Source organism: Xiphophorus maculatus, chromosome 20 (assembly GCF_002775205.1).
Source record: "Xiphophorus maculatus strain JP 163 A chromosome 20, X_maculatus-5.0-male, whole genome shotgun sequence".
Lineage (NCBI taxonomy): Eukaryota > Metazoa > Chordata > Actinopteri > Cyprinodontiformes > Poeciliidae > Xiphophorus > Xiphophorus maculatus.
The window spans coordinates 3,416,797-3,431,691 of record NC_036462.1 but is presented as its reverse complement, the minus strand read 5'-3'; the positions used below and the strand labels follow the sequence as shown (position 1 = coordinate 3,431,691).

Here is a 14,895-nt window from a genome sequence, read left to right as displayed (position 1 = left end):
TTCCAAATATATTTATTTACTGTCACATTTTATTTCATTATTTCCAGAAATGTAATACTGTTGAAAAAATGTGATAAATAAATAAAAGAAAACTAATAAACAATAAGATTGGAAATTAAAAGAAAAATTAAAAGGGATATTTTTAATTTAATACAGATAAAAATGATAAATATTAATTTATATTTATTTAATCAAATAAGCTGGGGACATTTTTTTTTCTTGGATTTAACATTTGGCACATAAATTACTTCATAGTTATTGTAATTTTGTTAGGATTAGACCTCCATACACGTATAAAAGCAGACCAAAACAAAAAAAAACGTCAAAACTGATGTCTAATACCACAAAACGTTTTTTATTATTTATGATCACCGGTTCTGTTTAATTTAGCAAATAATGAAATGAATGAAAACGCCATTAAAACAGTCCCAAACTGTAAACTTTGCAGCCAATAAATGATCGTTTGTTTCCAGATGATGAAAACAAGCGACTTCAGTCTGTCTCGCCGGGAGCTGCTGCAGGAGATGTCCAACCAGACCGCGGTTCTGGACAGAGTCGGCGGTCTGCTGCTGGAGAAGAGCCACAACATCACACCGAGAGACGGTCAGAGGACAGGAAATCACTCTGCTCACTCCGTTTATTTAAACGGGACCTACTATAGTAAATTCATATTTCACATGTTTTTATTCTTCCATTTGAGTCTCTGCTGCTTCTAAAAACAGATCAAGCACTTGAAAAAACACACAGACGATTTAGGCAATAAGTTCATGTTTTTGGTGTTTCAAACACCTTCAGATTACGTCACATTCCAGGGGCACTGTCCGGTTACCTAGCAACCTCATCTGAGCCTAGCCCGTTACCTAGCAACCCAAGCAAAGCTCCAGCATGTTTGGTCAACTGATTTTATCACTCTATTCACTGGAAGAGACAAATGTTTGGTTTGCCAACTTACCATCCAGTAGGGCTGGACAATATGGCTGAAAAACCTATTATGAAATAAGCGTTTCATATCAGTCAATATCAATAACGATTGATTAGTTTTTTTGTGTTAAAAATCTTGCCAACCTGGTGGCGTGACATTTACAGTTTTATCTAGTTTTCACCCAACTCCATTGTTTTTCATTTTAAGTTAGGAGGAAAAACTAACTGTAAAAGTTACTCTAGAGGTTGTTGCTAGGTAACCAAACAGTGAGTAAGTGAGTTGATGCCCTCCAACCTTTTTTAGCTGAATGAGAGGTTGTGCAGCTAATCCTGCTCCTACATGTCCCAGAATGCTGTGCGGTTCAATTAATATTTTACCAGATGTATCATCTACTGATATTGATAGTGTATCTATTGCAATGTATGTTATTGTTGTTTTATTGTCCAGCCCTATCATCCAGAAAACACTTGCTGCATTCTTGTTGGTTGTGCAGGAGGCTCCACTTCTGGTTTTCAAAGATGTACAGTTGTATAATTTTGCATCTGTTTTCAGCCATTTTCACGTGAGTGTTAATGTTGAATTGTGGGGGGCGTGGCCAGCAGCACATTATTTGGATTTAAAGTGATGAGACGCAGTAAAACAGCTCACAATTAAAAGCGGAGCAGATTAAAATCTCCTTATCTAAGAATGATTTTGTGCAAAAGCTCTAATGAACATGTTTTGTGTGAACCTATCCTGGCCTGTTTAAGGAGGCTCAATGGGAACCTTAATGCTCTCCGTGCTCTTGCAGTCCTCCCTAAGGCCCAGAGGTCCAGAGGTATCCTGCTGTTCTGGGAGGAGTGTGTGAACGCCAGCGGCTCTCCGTTCTACTGCAGCGTGGAAAACTTCTCCAGGACGCTGAAGAAGCGTTACACTCACAAAGTGAAGGCCAAGCTGCCTGGACAGTCAGAGAGAGGTACAAACCTGGCGAACAAACCGACCTGATGGGTTCCTGGGAACGTTTTTCTGCATTTCTCCCTGTGTTGTCGCCTCTGCAGTGTTTTCCAGACTCCTGCAGCAGCTGCAGGCTGCCTGCAGGCTGCTGCCCGGCTGCCGGCCCGCCTGCAGCCCTGAGAGGGTCACTGTTTTCCAGCTCTCTGTTTATCTGAAGCGCTGGAGCTTCCAGGATCTGGGGGAGCACATCTCCCGCCTGTCCAGAGAAGGTGCAGTTTTCACTTCTAAACACTAAACATGGGTGGTTGAAATAATTTAAAACGTTTCAATTAAAATACAATAGAAACAGCCTTTATTATCCTGCAAAGGAGAACTTCAGGTTTAACAGAAGCATCAGGTATGAAGGTTCACACAACGAAAATGGGTGTCAAAACAATTTCTAAAAAACAGCAGTAGTGGAGCTGAAAATGAGGCTTTTTCAAGGTTTGGAAAGTGCTGGATTTCTCCATTTGACATCCACACTGCACCGTTTTGTAATAAAGTTCATTCACCTACTAAAAAGAGAGACTTTTTTCCTCAGTGTTTGAAGTTAATCAGACTAAACTTTTCCTGTTTTTAGTGAGTCAGAATGACCAAAATTATTCCTGTTTGCTAAACACTAAAATACTTGAACTTTATTGTAGAGATTTTAGTTTGTAACTTTCTTTCTATTTTGTGTTTAAACATTTAATTTGTTCAGCAGTTTAACCAGCTGACCAAATGTTCTGGAGCTCCATTTGGGTTGCTAGGTAACGGGGCTGGGCTGGCTGGGGTTGCTAGGTAACGGCGTAGTGTTCATGGAATGTTTTCCAGAAACCAAATTATGAACTTCTCAGCAGGAAAGTCACTAATTGATGACACCATTTGCTTGGATGAATATTTAATTTTCCTAACGGCTCAATGATTTCTTGATCATCTTATATTTTAAAGTTTAAACAATATGAAAATTGAGGGATTTCTTGTTAAATCAGTGTGTTGTTCTCTGGCCAGTCTAAACATTTCAAAACATAAATTTCGTTATATTTTAGTTTATCTTGTTTACCTGAATGTAGAATACCATTACAAGACATATTAATAACAATGAATAATTCAAACTCAAAATGGAAATCAAATGTTGTTGTAACTCATAATATCATATAATAGTGAATTGAAACTGTCTTTTTTTCAATTCATTAAAGTTTGAAGAACTTTTGAAAAGTGAATTTTACTGAGAGAAAAATGAACAAACTGAATAAAACGTCTTTTATTTCTTTTCTGCTCGTTAGCTGATTCACCTAGCTTCACATTTAGCTTGTTTTTTAGCTCATCCGTTGTTGTACTTGTTGTTTTTAGAGTACATCCTGTCAGCGCTGAACGGCCCCAAACGGAGAAAGTGTTTAAACAAGCTGAGGGGGCGGAGCCTGTCGGAGCTCCTCCCACTGCAGAGCACGCTGCAGACTATCGCCGCCCTGCTGGTGGACTCCAACCACAAAGTCTGCAAAGCTGCAGCCAGCTGCATCAGCAGAGCCGCAGGCTGCAAGGCCTTCAGGAGCAAGGTGGGCCCAGCGGTTCTGAAGAACCAGACCGGTTCACTCTTCTGTTTTTTATAGACTTACTCTGATCAATTTTAAGGATCCCAACTTCATTGTTTATTTACCTTCACATGTATTTTTGCAAAATGCTGAAAATAAAAACATTAAAATAAAAAGGCCATTTTAAATTGGCCAGAGAAATGTTGCATGAGGTTTCTAAATAATTGATTTACCTTTTATTTAAATATTTAATTTTCTATTTTTTCCTACCCATTTCTAAAAATAATTTTGGAAATTAACATATTTGTAATTTTTTTTATCACAAATATATTCAGTTCTTATGGTGTCTTTTATCATTTAAGTTTTACCTTTTTTTTTTTTATCGGTTCCTAAAAATAAATTAGGAAATTATACAATTTTTATCAGAAGTAGTTAACTGTTTTACTGTCTGTACCTATTTAGCTATTTAGTTTTTGTTTTTACTGTCATTTAGTTGCATTTATAAGCTTTACCAAAGTTTATTTTATCAATTTCTCAAAACAGTTTTGGAAATGTGTTTAATTTTAAAATTTTACTTGAAAAACATTTTTTTTGACTCAAAGTTCTGAAACTGATGAAGTTTTAAATAAAACTGATTAATTAAAACTTAATGAGATTCAGTTAAACTTCCCATGAATCCCTTTTTGTGTGTTTTTCTTGTTTTTCTTCCAGTCGGTGGTTTTCTACACAGAGAGCCTGAAAAGTTCTGAGGTTCTGATCCAGACGGGTTCCTGTCTGGCTCTGAAATGCCTTCGGGTGAGCAGAACCAGAGAAGAATCAAACAAACAGTTCTTTTTTTTTCCAGTTCTTGACTGACTTTGTTGCGTTTCAGGCGACGGAGAGCGTGGAGCAGATCACGGATCTGTGCAGGTCGGCAGACGAAGATCTTCGTGGCGTCGCCAAGGAAACCGTTTTATCGTTTGGTAACGACCTGATCGATAATCGTTCATCACCCGAACTCTCTTTAAAGGTTTTTGACGTTTCGTGATGCGTTTTTTTCCTTTCAGGTAAGAAAGGATTCGAAGCTTTCCGGAGGATGGAGCAGATGTTGGCGGACATGCAGGATGAAGAGTATCAGAACCTGGAGACAGAAATCACCATTTTATAAAAGTTCAGAGACAAACTTTACCAAAAACCAGCAGCGGAGAAGAAGATCCGACGTTTTCCTGCAGAACTTTGAGCAGAACTTGAATTCCTAATTTTTATTTTTTTGGTCAGAATCTTGTTTTAAGAGACGCTCTGTTGCAGAAACATTTATTTAACCTGAAAAATGCAGCTTTAAATGGCTGGGACTGTTTCATGTTGGAGGAAAATGAAACATTTATTTTCATCATAGTTGATGTTTTTTAGTTTGTGATAAGATGCATAATGAGTAAAAATAAATATTTGGTGCTTATGAAGCCCAGAAGGACTGAATAAATCCAGAGTGATTCCAAAACGAGTCGAGCTGCTTCAGAAGTTTAACAGTTATTGAATGAAAAATCAAATTATTACAACTGAAGAAATTCACAAACTAATTTAGTTAGATTTAGTACAAACATTCTGAAATGGAATTAAATATTTAGATGTTAAATTATAAAAAAATAAAGGTATTCATCATGAGTTGAGGACAATTTAAGAAAAATATTTGGTAATGAAAATATCAGGTTTAATTTAAAAATATATATATTCATGAATTTTAGAAAATTTAAGGAAAAACATGAAACAAATCGAAACATTTCAGGGATAAAACTGGATTGTTGCTCTAAATGACCTCTTTATATATCTTCATATGTGAAGATATATATAGAGATATTTATATAAGATATATAATATATCTTCATATATATATATCTATATGTGTATAGATATATTTCTATATATAGAGATATTGACCTTAAAATCTGCATGTGTTAGAATATAGCCCACTTTTTATTTACAAGTTAATTTTTTAGTGAAACTTTTCAAAATTTCAATTCATACAAAATTGAAATCAATTTTAAATTCACATAATACTGACTTTAGACCGTTCCTTCAACCTACTATTTCAATATTTTTTAAATATTGAAGAAAACCTACATTTTAAATTCACAAACTACTGGCCTGGTAATATTAATTAGCCTTCCTCTGGAAAGATTAGATTTTTTTCATAATGCAAAGTAATGTAAATGATCAGTATTGTTAAAATACTGATCATTTATTTTGGATTTTAGAAAATCTCCAAAGATTTCAGGAAAATCTTTAATTATTGTAGACAAAGTGCTGCCCTCTGGTGGCTCAACCAGCAAACTGGAGCACAAAAGGTGTTTAAAGTTTAACTTTTTCCCCCGTTTTCCTTAGCTTGACTTTTATTTCAAATTGCTTAAAAATTCTGAGGAAAAAAACAGAAAAATCATATTCAGGTGTCCTGCAGAATCTGTTCAGATAGTTAGAAAAAGATGTTTAGAGCAAATAAATGTAGACATTTGGTACCAGAACCGGACGTGGAATCTGATTCAGATTCTTCCATGACTTAAGAGACGCCGATAGTTTCAGCTACAAATATGAGTTTACGACTGCGTTACGGCCAAAATACAAGAAAATTATTTCTGCCAAAAAAAAGGACTGATTTTGAGATCTCAGAAATTCCTTTGTAGAAAATGTCTAAAGTTGAGTTTCACATGTCAGAAGTTTGACTTGAATTTTTCATGTTTTCTAGAAACTTAAACTAATTTCCAGTTTCAAAAAGTCAATTTGACTTAAAAATTTCTATGTTTTTGAGCAAATTACTGATATCAGTCAAAAATGGGCTAGAAATTTTGATTCTCTAGAAAAAAATTTCAAACTAAATTTGTTAAAACAAAGATTCTGCTTTTCAAATTCAAAAATGTCCCTTTTTTTTCTAGCAAATTTCTGAGCTGAATATCGAATGTTCTAGAAAGAGCAAAGTCTTTCTAGATAATTTGCAAACTGCAAATTAGCTAAAAATTACATTTTTCTAGGAAATTTAATGAGTTTTAGTTTAAATTTTTAGTTTTTCTAGTAGATTTTTGTAACAAATTTCACCTTAAACTCAAATTTAGTAGTTTTTGTGTGTGTGTGTGTGTGTGTGTGTCAGAGAATGTCTTTGTAACGGCTGCAGCGCTTCGTCGTACCACCAGGTTGAACAGAATCATGCGGCGGCGCCGGTCCAGGTTGAACACAGAGGAAACTTTATTTAAATTAAAACGATCCTGTTGCACATTCTGCGCTGCAGCAGGCGACTTTCTCTCCCCGCAGGAACGAACAGTGAAACACCTGGAGAAACGAGCCGTCTGCAGGTGAGGGTCTCACTTCCTGTATTGCTTACGGTTGATAAAAATGGCCGACTGTTTCCGCTTTCACACGTCAGGATGAAACAAAAAAAACTCACAGCGTTTTGATTTCTGTTGGAAAGTTTCAGCATTTTGTTCAAAATTCATTAAAGTCTGTGAGAATGTTTTGAAACCAGCAAACCATGCACAGGAAAGAACAGAAAAAAATAAAAACTAAACGGGGTCAAAGGTGAAGCGTGGAGGAACCCGGAGGAAGCTCAGCATGTATCTGATGGACAGGAAGTGACTCCAGGCGGTGATTGTCCGGTCGGTGTGCAGAGTTTCACTGGATCCCTTTGATTCCTCCTCTTCCTCCTCCTTGCAGCGTGGCAGTATCATGCTGCGGGACGCCGCCGCCTAGGTGCCTATGATGGCGGGGTCATGTGCGGCGGCGGGCAGCGCGGCGTCCTGGCAGTGGTACAGGAAGCAGTTCCCCCAGCAGCTGTAGCAGATGAGGAAGAGCGCGGCGAGGAAGACGAGGGCGCAGATGGTGCAGGGTTTCCTCTCCAGCAGGAAGCTGAGCAGGTAGAAGCCCATGAACATGGAGTGGTTGAACCACAGCGCCGGGTTCAGCGGCTTCGGGATCAGCAGCACCGGCAGCAGCCACTGGAGGCAGTACATCGTCACCGCAGGGGGGAGGGACGGGGTCAGAGGTCAGAGCGGAGGGCGATGAAGAGGCGGTTCTAGCCAACAGAACCGGGATGAAGGACGAAGCTGCTGGAGGTTTCTGTCGTCAGGTCATTCCTGGAAGGAAAGAGAAAAATTAAACCAAAGTGATGGAAAATTAACATTCACAATAAAAACATTTCAGTGACTTAAATATGTGAAATACTGCGTGATTATCTAAATTAATCAATACGAGACCAGCAGTTAAAACCTGTACAAGGCTTTTAATATTTGAATTTATTTTGTATTTTTATTATCTACTTTTGTCTTAATAAAAACTTAATAGAAACTTATTACTGGGGAGAAAAACAAAAACGCTGTAGATATGTGTTTTATAGATCTGCATTTGTAGGAAAATGCAGATCTATAAAGCAAGTTTCTATAGCCATAAATCGTCAAAATTATTTTCAGAAAAGTGATAAAATTTGCATTATTGAAGTACTGCAAATTTATTGTCATCTCAAAATTCTGACTTAATACTCAAAAACGTTCATTCTTTATGTAAATAATTGACATTAAAGTTAAATCACAGGATTGTGCTCTTATCTCAAACTAATCTCTAAAATATAAACTAAATATCTCACTTTTATCTAAATGTCAAAGTTCTGGCTCAGCCCCCATCCAGCTGCTGCCATTTTAAACCAGATTAAGGAGCTTTATCTTAATGTGATGAACAGCCTCAGCCGGTAAAATGACTGTTTTCAGCAGGAAAACAAAGACACTGCTGGCTGATTTATTTCTGGCAGAAGCAGCTGTTGGCTCTTCCCTGTCTGCCACATGAGCAGAGAGCATTAAATATCGCCTGTTGGTTGGACCCAAACCCGGCCTGAGTTCACTACCCAGCTATCTGGGTTAGAGAGACTCATTGTGTCAGCTGGTTTCACAAACCCAAAGGAAATTAAAGTTACACGTTTTATTTACCTCTTTATAAAGGTTTAGATAAACTACTAGCTTGGTTAAAGCAATCCTCTACGTTTGCCTTAAAGGAGGAAGCATCTAAAACACAACCAGTCTAAATAAACTGCGACATAACATTTCAGGTAGTTTAATATCAAAGTCTAAGGTCCAGTTTCTGGTTAGGTGAATTTATGGACTCTTATTACTGATTAGCACTAACTCTTAGCGCTAACGCTACTTACCAAAATACAACACGTTAAAATCTTTAACGCCTGTTCAGAAACCAACTGTGAACTAAATACAGTGGTTGGTTTCAGTTATTGTTTAAATTTGGTGGTGTTAAACCACGACCTGAGGCCTTTAACGCTTGGAATAAAACCCGAAACAACAGCATGATGGAAAGCTAACAACAAGCTAACAGACTAATAAATACTTTCCCGAACAAACACAAGAGAAAACCTCCATAACAACACGTAAACGTGACACGATGAAAGCTGGAAAAATAACATGAGCAAACCTGACATCGGTAGGGTTCATTCTCAGCAAATGGAAACGTCTCGTATTTAACTCTAACGGCTGCTGGACTGCGTATTTAGCAACGGCTAACTAGCTGCCAACGGCTTTAGTAGTTCTTCTTCTTCTTCTTCTTCTTCTTCTTCTTCTTCTTCTTCTTCTTCTTCTTCTTCCTCGTCATCGTTTTTTTCCCCTTCTTCTTCTCTTGCCAAAAGGCAGTTGACAAACAAACTTGCCGCCACCGACTGGCCCGGAGTTTGAAACAAGCCCTTGAATTAGGTCGGCGTGTGTTTTTTAAATTTTATTTTAAATGTCATTAATGGAGCAGATATGAACCAGATGTAGCTTAAAGTCCTCTGTTTCTATCACTTTGTTTAGTTCTTCATATGGAAGTGTTTAAGTATTACAGCGAGCTAAGACACAAATAAAAGAGCAGAATCTTGTTAAGATTAGAAATGTATCGTTTTATCAACATATAAAACTTGTTAAAATTAGAAGATATTGATCACTTTACTTCACGGTAAAGTGGTAAAGTGCAGTGCTGCCAGCTAACGGACTGGAGTGTAATAACAGCCGATGAAACATGAAAAACTAAAAATACTATTTGCACCAAATTGATTTCTCTTTGGAGGAAAATAGGAAGTAAGATAATCTCGAATGTTTTCCTCTGGAGACTTGCTGTTTCTGGTAGGTATTATTGATCACATTCATTATTCATTATGCTACTTAGTAAAATAGCTAAGGGCATAGCAGAATATGAAACATATGAAAAACATACTTTTATTTGTGAGTTATACCACATTTGTGTCGGTCTGTGGCTGTAAATCCCAATAAAATACAAACATATTTTAATTATTATTGTATTACTGTAATTATACCTTAGAATCAGCAAAACTCCAAAACTGAAAATAAAGTTGATTTAAAATCAAAGAAGCTTTGATTTATTTTTTTATTGTTTATGTTGTATGATGTAAGAGAGACTCTATAGGCCACCTTCTGTCAAATTTTAATCGGAGTTTGATGGATGATTGATTGATGACTAATAGATTTTGATTTCCGGTCACAGGATGCCCCTCCCCCACCTTTCCCACCCCTCCCCCACCTTTCCCACCCATCCCCCCACACAGATCCGTTTTTCCCACGCCTTCAGACCTGTATGAGTTGTAAGAATAATACAAGTAAAGTATGGAAATTATGAGTTTTAAGAATAATACAATGAAAGTATGAAAAACAATGAAAGTGTTAGATAATTGAGAATAATATACAATATAGTATATTTAAATAGGATGTTGTAGTTACCTCCGGTTTTAAACGGAATATTTTTCCTGAGACACTGCGGAAACGGGCTCTGCGAGGCAGGTTAAAAAAACTCCTAGTTGGGTGATTCTCATGACCTTTGGGGTCAAAACACATGCTGTACAAGGAAACTCTATGTCACCGACATCCTCTGACAAACAATCGATAACAATGGTGATCAATCTCTGGTTTTAAAACGGAATATCTTCCTGATCGGGTCTGCTATCAGCTCTTGGAATCTGCATATGTCACCACCCAGACCCCCTACCATGGGTGCTTGTCTGTGTGTGTGTGTGTGTGTGTGTGTGTGTGTGTGTGTGTGTGTGTGTGTGTGTGTGTGTGTGTGTGTGTGTGTGTATAAAGACATATAGAAACAAAAGTCCCTAAAGAAAACCTACAGTTTAACTATTTTACTGCATTATTTATGGTAGCACAATTATCCGGTCTTGACTATGAGTTTGTGATTTCCTTCATCACTTCAATTTTAAACTCTAATAGATTTTCTTTTTCTGTAACACTTGCTAGTGTGATACATTTCAGTAAATGTTCCTCATTTGTACACGTACTTCTTAAGAATATGTGACAGACAGTAAACAGGCCTACTCAAATTTAACTTTTATCTTTCCGCAGTTAAAGAATTTGTTCAGACTTTTCCAGAATTTGGCCCGGTATCACTGTGAATGATTTTGTTCAGGTTTTTTTCTTGCTGTTGAATCAACGCTGATCTTCCCACTGCTTCATGTTTTCTCCAAAAGAGTAAATCTTGGTTTAAATACATTTGAAACTCAGATTTTTTTTCTGTAACACTTGCTAGTGTGAAACATGTTAGTAAAAGTTCCTCCTCTGTACACGTACTTCTGAACAATATCTGACAGGGACTAATCAGGCCTCGGTCAGGTTCCCTTGGATTTCTATTGATTTATTGAATGTGTAAATATTTATCAAACTGAATGGCCATTCAGTTTTTATATAGTTTTTTTTTTCTTTTCGTGTTTGTTGCACAAATTCAAATATATGCCGGCTATCAGCCAACAATTCAATCAGTGAATTTGTGTTTTTTCTTAAATACTCCCTCTCTCCGAGACTTACTTACATCTTCTGACAACTAGCCCCACTTATAATAGCATTGACTAAGTTTGCTATTGGTACACTTTACCTAAAAATAAAAATTAAACATACTCACTACACAACCATGCTCCAAGAGTTGCTCACAAAATTGGTGAATTGTTATGTTACCTTAAAAATGATCTGCAGCTTTTGTTCCTTGATGCTGTCTGTTCACTAACAGACAGTACATCTCTTGTAATTGATAAGCTTATAAATGATCAATGCGAAGCATCAGTATGCGCTAAAGAAGATCATATCAGTCAGATTAAGTAAAATATCATTATACTCAAAATTATATTTCTCTGAAAGGTCTTTTTTTTCAGGGAGTTTAGAGTGTATGAAAGGAATCAATGAAATATACTATGAAATATTTAATCTGCTGCATCCCGATAATAAAACTTCAATTGTGAATTGAATGATTACATTGCATCTAGACACAAAAGAATCAACCGTTAATTAGTAATCATACTGACTAACAAGATCTGATCAAACAAGAAACCTGACAACCTCAAGGGATTTCTCACATTGGAGAATAAACCGTCTGACTTTCTTTAGCCACTAAATTTAACCTTACCAAAGTTTTGCCTTGGAGCAAACAGGTACTGAGTTTGAAGCGGATCAGACGCCTTCAGCCATTTGCTAAAGCTAGACTCCGGCCTTCCTCACTGTAAAATAAAACATTAGACTTAAAAACAGTTCAAGCGAACATCACTTAATTATCATCGACTTGTTGTTTGTACTCATCTTAAGCAAGTGGCAGGAACATTTGGATATATTAAAAAGAATCTTTACAAGTTAATCTATTTAAGTTGAGTCCATGTAACAACTAAAATAAAATAAAAAGTGAACTATTTGAAAGAAGTGAGGATTTTGGGTGGTAAAAGTTGAACATTTTAACATGCCCAGACACTACGCCATTTCTGCTCAAGCAAACTAAAAGGTTTTAAACAGAACAACCCTGTCAAATAATGAGACCGTGTATCTTTAATCTATGTAGCAAATATATTGCTGCTGCTGCTGTAAGCAGAAAATAAAAGAAGTTTTACGGAGAATAATATTTTGGATGAGTTTAAGAATATTGTTTGCCAAAATCACACGGTGTAACTACACTTTCTTTTATATGTTGCAGTAATTGAATCTTTTTGAGGCAATTGGTTTGCATAAATTAAAGTAAATACGACCTATTTTCCTGCTCCACATACTTAGTTAGCAATTTGTCAGTTAGCTTCCCAGTCTGAACTTCTGGGCAATGTCTTGATTCAGTCAAATCTTCTATCCTGTATCTCCTGAACGCTGATATTCTACTATATCCACTCTGTGATTGTTTTGCTTGCTGGTCTTCATCATGCTTTGAATGGAGTATCTCGTTTCTCTTACTTTAACCCGCCCAACTTACACCTGATTGGCATGTTAGCCTTTTGATTCCCTCCCAGTGAGGCGGTGCTTCACAAAGCAAACTGTTTGTCAAACTGTTGATCTGCCTCATGGCTGTTTTAGAAGATATGGTGACTGAGGTTTAGACAGTACTAGCCAGCTCATGCAGCTTGTTTTTACTAGATGGCTGTCCTAAAAGTACATATCTTTAAAATATGAATAAATACGTACAATTCCATAATTATTCGATCCAACGGTTATAGAAGTTTTGTAATAATGCAATTCAGGTATTTTACATTTTCTGGACTAAAGGAGGATTTCAGTTCAACACCTGTGGTTTCTTAATGTAAGTGTTTCTGCTACTTGACAAGAAACAGGGTTAAAAGAGGATTTAGAAAGCAAAATACAAAGATGAAAGTTGTTTTTACCGAGAGCAAGGCTGTGACTAGTTATCAGGACAGAATGAGACCTGTAAAACTGTCGGGCCCATACGACCAAGGAGGGAACCAGTCATCTGCTCCAATAATTTATTGGCCTTTAGGAAATATTTTTGGACACAGCCATCCGCAGGAGCAAGATGAAGCAAGAACATCGCAACATCAGATGTATCTTTTCATCCTTCTATCCGTGATTTAAAACTATTTTTAATTTTGTGTCATCTTAAAGATGGAAAGAGTCAATTATTTTTTCACCCATGGAAAAGTGTAATGTGTTTATTATGAGTAGGATTAACCAAGCTGAAGGAAAACAAAGAAAAAGGATAAATAAATATTAATTGATACAGATCAGCAAATATGAACTTATGAAACTATTGAAACCTTCAAGAATTTTATGTTGTGTAAGATATTTAAGAAACTGATACTGAATCTGCGTTCATGAATTTCTTTATTTGGTCATTATCTCTAAAATACGTTTACCTTTTGTTTTGTTGAACACCAGACATCTCATCTCTTTCCCACAGTTTTTTTTTTCCACTTAGTTCCACTACTGCTGTGGATTTTATAGTCAATGTTTAAAGCCAGCACAGAGTCTGAAGCGATGGAGGAAATTTACGTCAATATGGAACCTGTTGGAAAAACTGCATCTAATCACACAGGTAAGAACAAAGTTACAGAGAAATTTAGTATGTAATGAATTCAATTATGCTAAGGTTGAGGTTTTTGTTAAGGTTGGAGCAGCTCCAAAGAGAGGCTCTGCCTCCGTGCGGCTGTCTGTTTGGGAATCCTGAATGTTTTACTTTTGGCTGAACTCATCGCCCTCAGTGTTCACAGTGAGTCTTGTTCTAGTCATCTTAATGATGTAAAAAGAGTAAATTTTATGTTTCTGTTATATAAAAAAACAAAGTCATTGTTCCCCTTCTAAAATCAAACTGATCAAATAGCAAGGGTTTAAAAAGAATAAAGCGTAGTGACTCAAAGTTTTGCAGAGAGGTGAAACATTACACTAAGTTACATGAGTCTGATTCATTTTCAGCAATGGTTGCATTTGCAGCCATTTAGGTTAGCGTGTCTTTAATACCTTTTCTTTTTCAAACTATTTACCCAACGATTTATTGTTCAGTGTTACCTCAGTTTAAATTCTACAGGCATAACCAAAATCATGAAACTATTTTATAAGTCTTAAGTGAAAACACGGTCTTGCCACTTCTTTTTGCAAACATGGTTGTTAATTTTTTTTACAGCTCATGACATGACAGCAGATTTTTCTGACATCAGCAACATTCTGACCGAGCAGAACAGCAACAGCAAGTTTCCCTCCATGAACGCTAACTTCACTGAAACGGCTCCACAAGCTGAAGACACTTTAAGGTTGGTCAAAACTTTAAAAAATCTGGATCTCGTTAAAAATTGAATTCTACTCTGAATTCTAGAGTATAACTAATAACTTTCCTTTTTGGTCTAAATGAATATAATGTAAATGAACAACTTTTATTTTAATTTATTAAGTGCTCTATCATTTGCGTGTGCTGAAAAACAACAATGTAAAACAAACTAAACTTTGACTTTTTTCTCCTTAAAGGGAAATTGTGTCCTACAGAACGAACAAACATCAATTGTTCCTGTTCAACCAGGGGCTGCTGAAGAAGAGAAGAACAGATCCACTAGTGATGGACGATTAGGATCTGTGTTCACTGTGATATTATTCACCAACAATAATGTAGCTTATTAGTACGGTGTTACATAAAATCCTAAAGATGAAATGTACACTTCCAACTGTTGTGACCTGCATCTAATAACACAACAATTTTATCGCCTATACTCTGTGTTTTTCTTTCTTGTTAAAACTC

At 36.4% G+C, this 14,895-nt stretch overlaps 2 protein-coding genes and 1 long non-coding RNA gene across 5 annotated transcripts in view; 2 read left to right on the top strand and 1 right to left on the bottom strand.

Moving 5' to 3' along the window:
- Positions 1-4,852, top strand: part of ripor3 (RIPOR family member 3) — a 36,597-nt gene extending 31,745 nt beyond the window's left edge. For both annotated transcript variants that reach the window (XM_023325716.1, XM_023325717.1), the window contains exons 20-26: positions 474-603; positions 1,713-1,877; positions 1,960-2,124; positions 3,227-3,429; positions 4,117-4,200; positions 4,277-4,367; positions 4,452-4,852. In XM_023325716.1, coding sequence (XP_023181484.1) covers positions 474-603; positions 1,713-1,877; positions 1,960-2,124; positions 3,227-3,429; positions 4,117-4,200; positions 4,277-4,367; positions 4,452-4,552 — 939 coding nt within the window. In that variant the 3' untranslated portion in view covers positions 4,553-4,852. The remainder of the gene's footprint in view (positions 1-473; positions 604-1,712; positions 1,878-1,959; positions 2,125-3,226; positions 3,430-4,116; positions 4,201-4,276; positions 4,368-4,451) is intronic.
- A 1,739-nt stretch (positions 4,853-6,591) lies between these two features.
- Positions 6,592-9,015, bottom strand: blcap (bladder cancer associated protein). 2 transcript variants are annotated; one of them, XM_023353511.1, is made up of 2 exons: positions 8,841-9,015; positions 6,592-7,499 (listed from the first exon to the last, which is right to left on the bottom strand). In XM_023353511.1, exon 2 carries the CDS (start codon positions 7,374-7,376, stop codon positions 7,113-7,115), a length of 264 nt encoding a protein of 87 aa, XP_023209279.1. In that variant the 5' UTR covers positions 7,377-7,499; positions 8,841-9,015; the 3' UTR covers positions 6,592-7,112. The 2 variants fall into 2 exon arrangements, with proteins under 2 accessions (XP_023209279.1, XP_005814768.1); XM_005814711.3 differs by having other exon boundaries at positions 8,836-9,010.
- A 4,568-nt stretch (positions 9,016-13,583) lies between these two features.
- Positions 13,584-14,373, top strand: LOC111605929. The gene is made up of 3 exons (XR_002751910.1): positions 13,584-13,704; positions 13,777-13,878; positions 14,290-14,373. It is a non-coding gene; the product is annotated as an uncharacterized LOC111605929 (long non-coding RNA).
- The last annotated feature ends 522 nt before the right edge of the window (positions 14,374-14,895 follow it).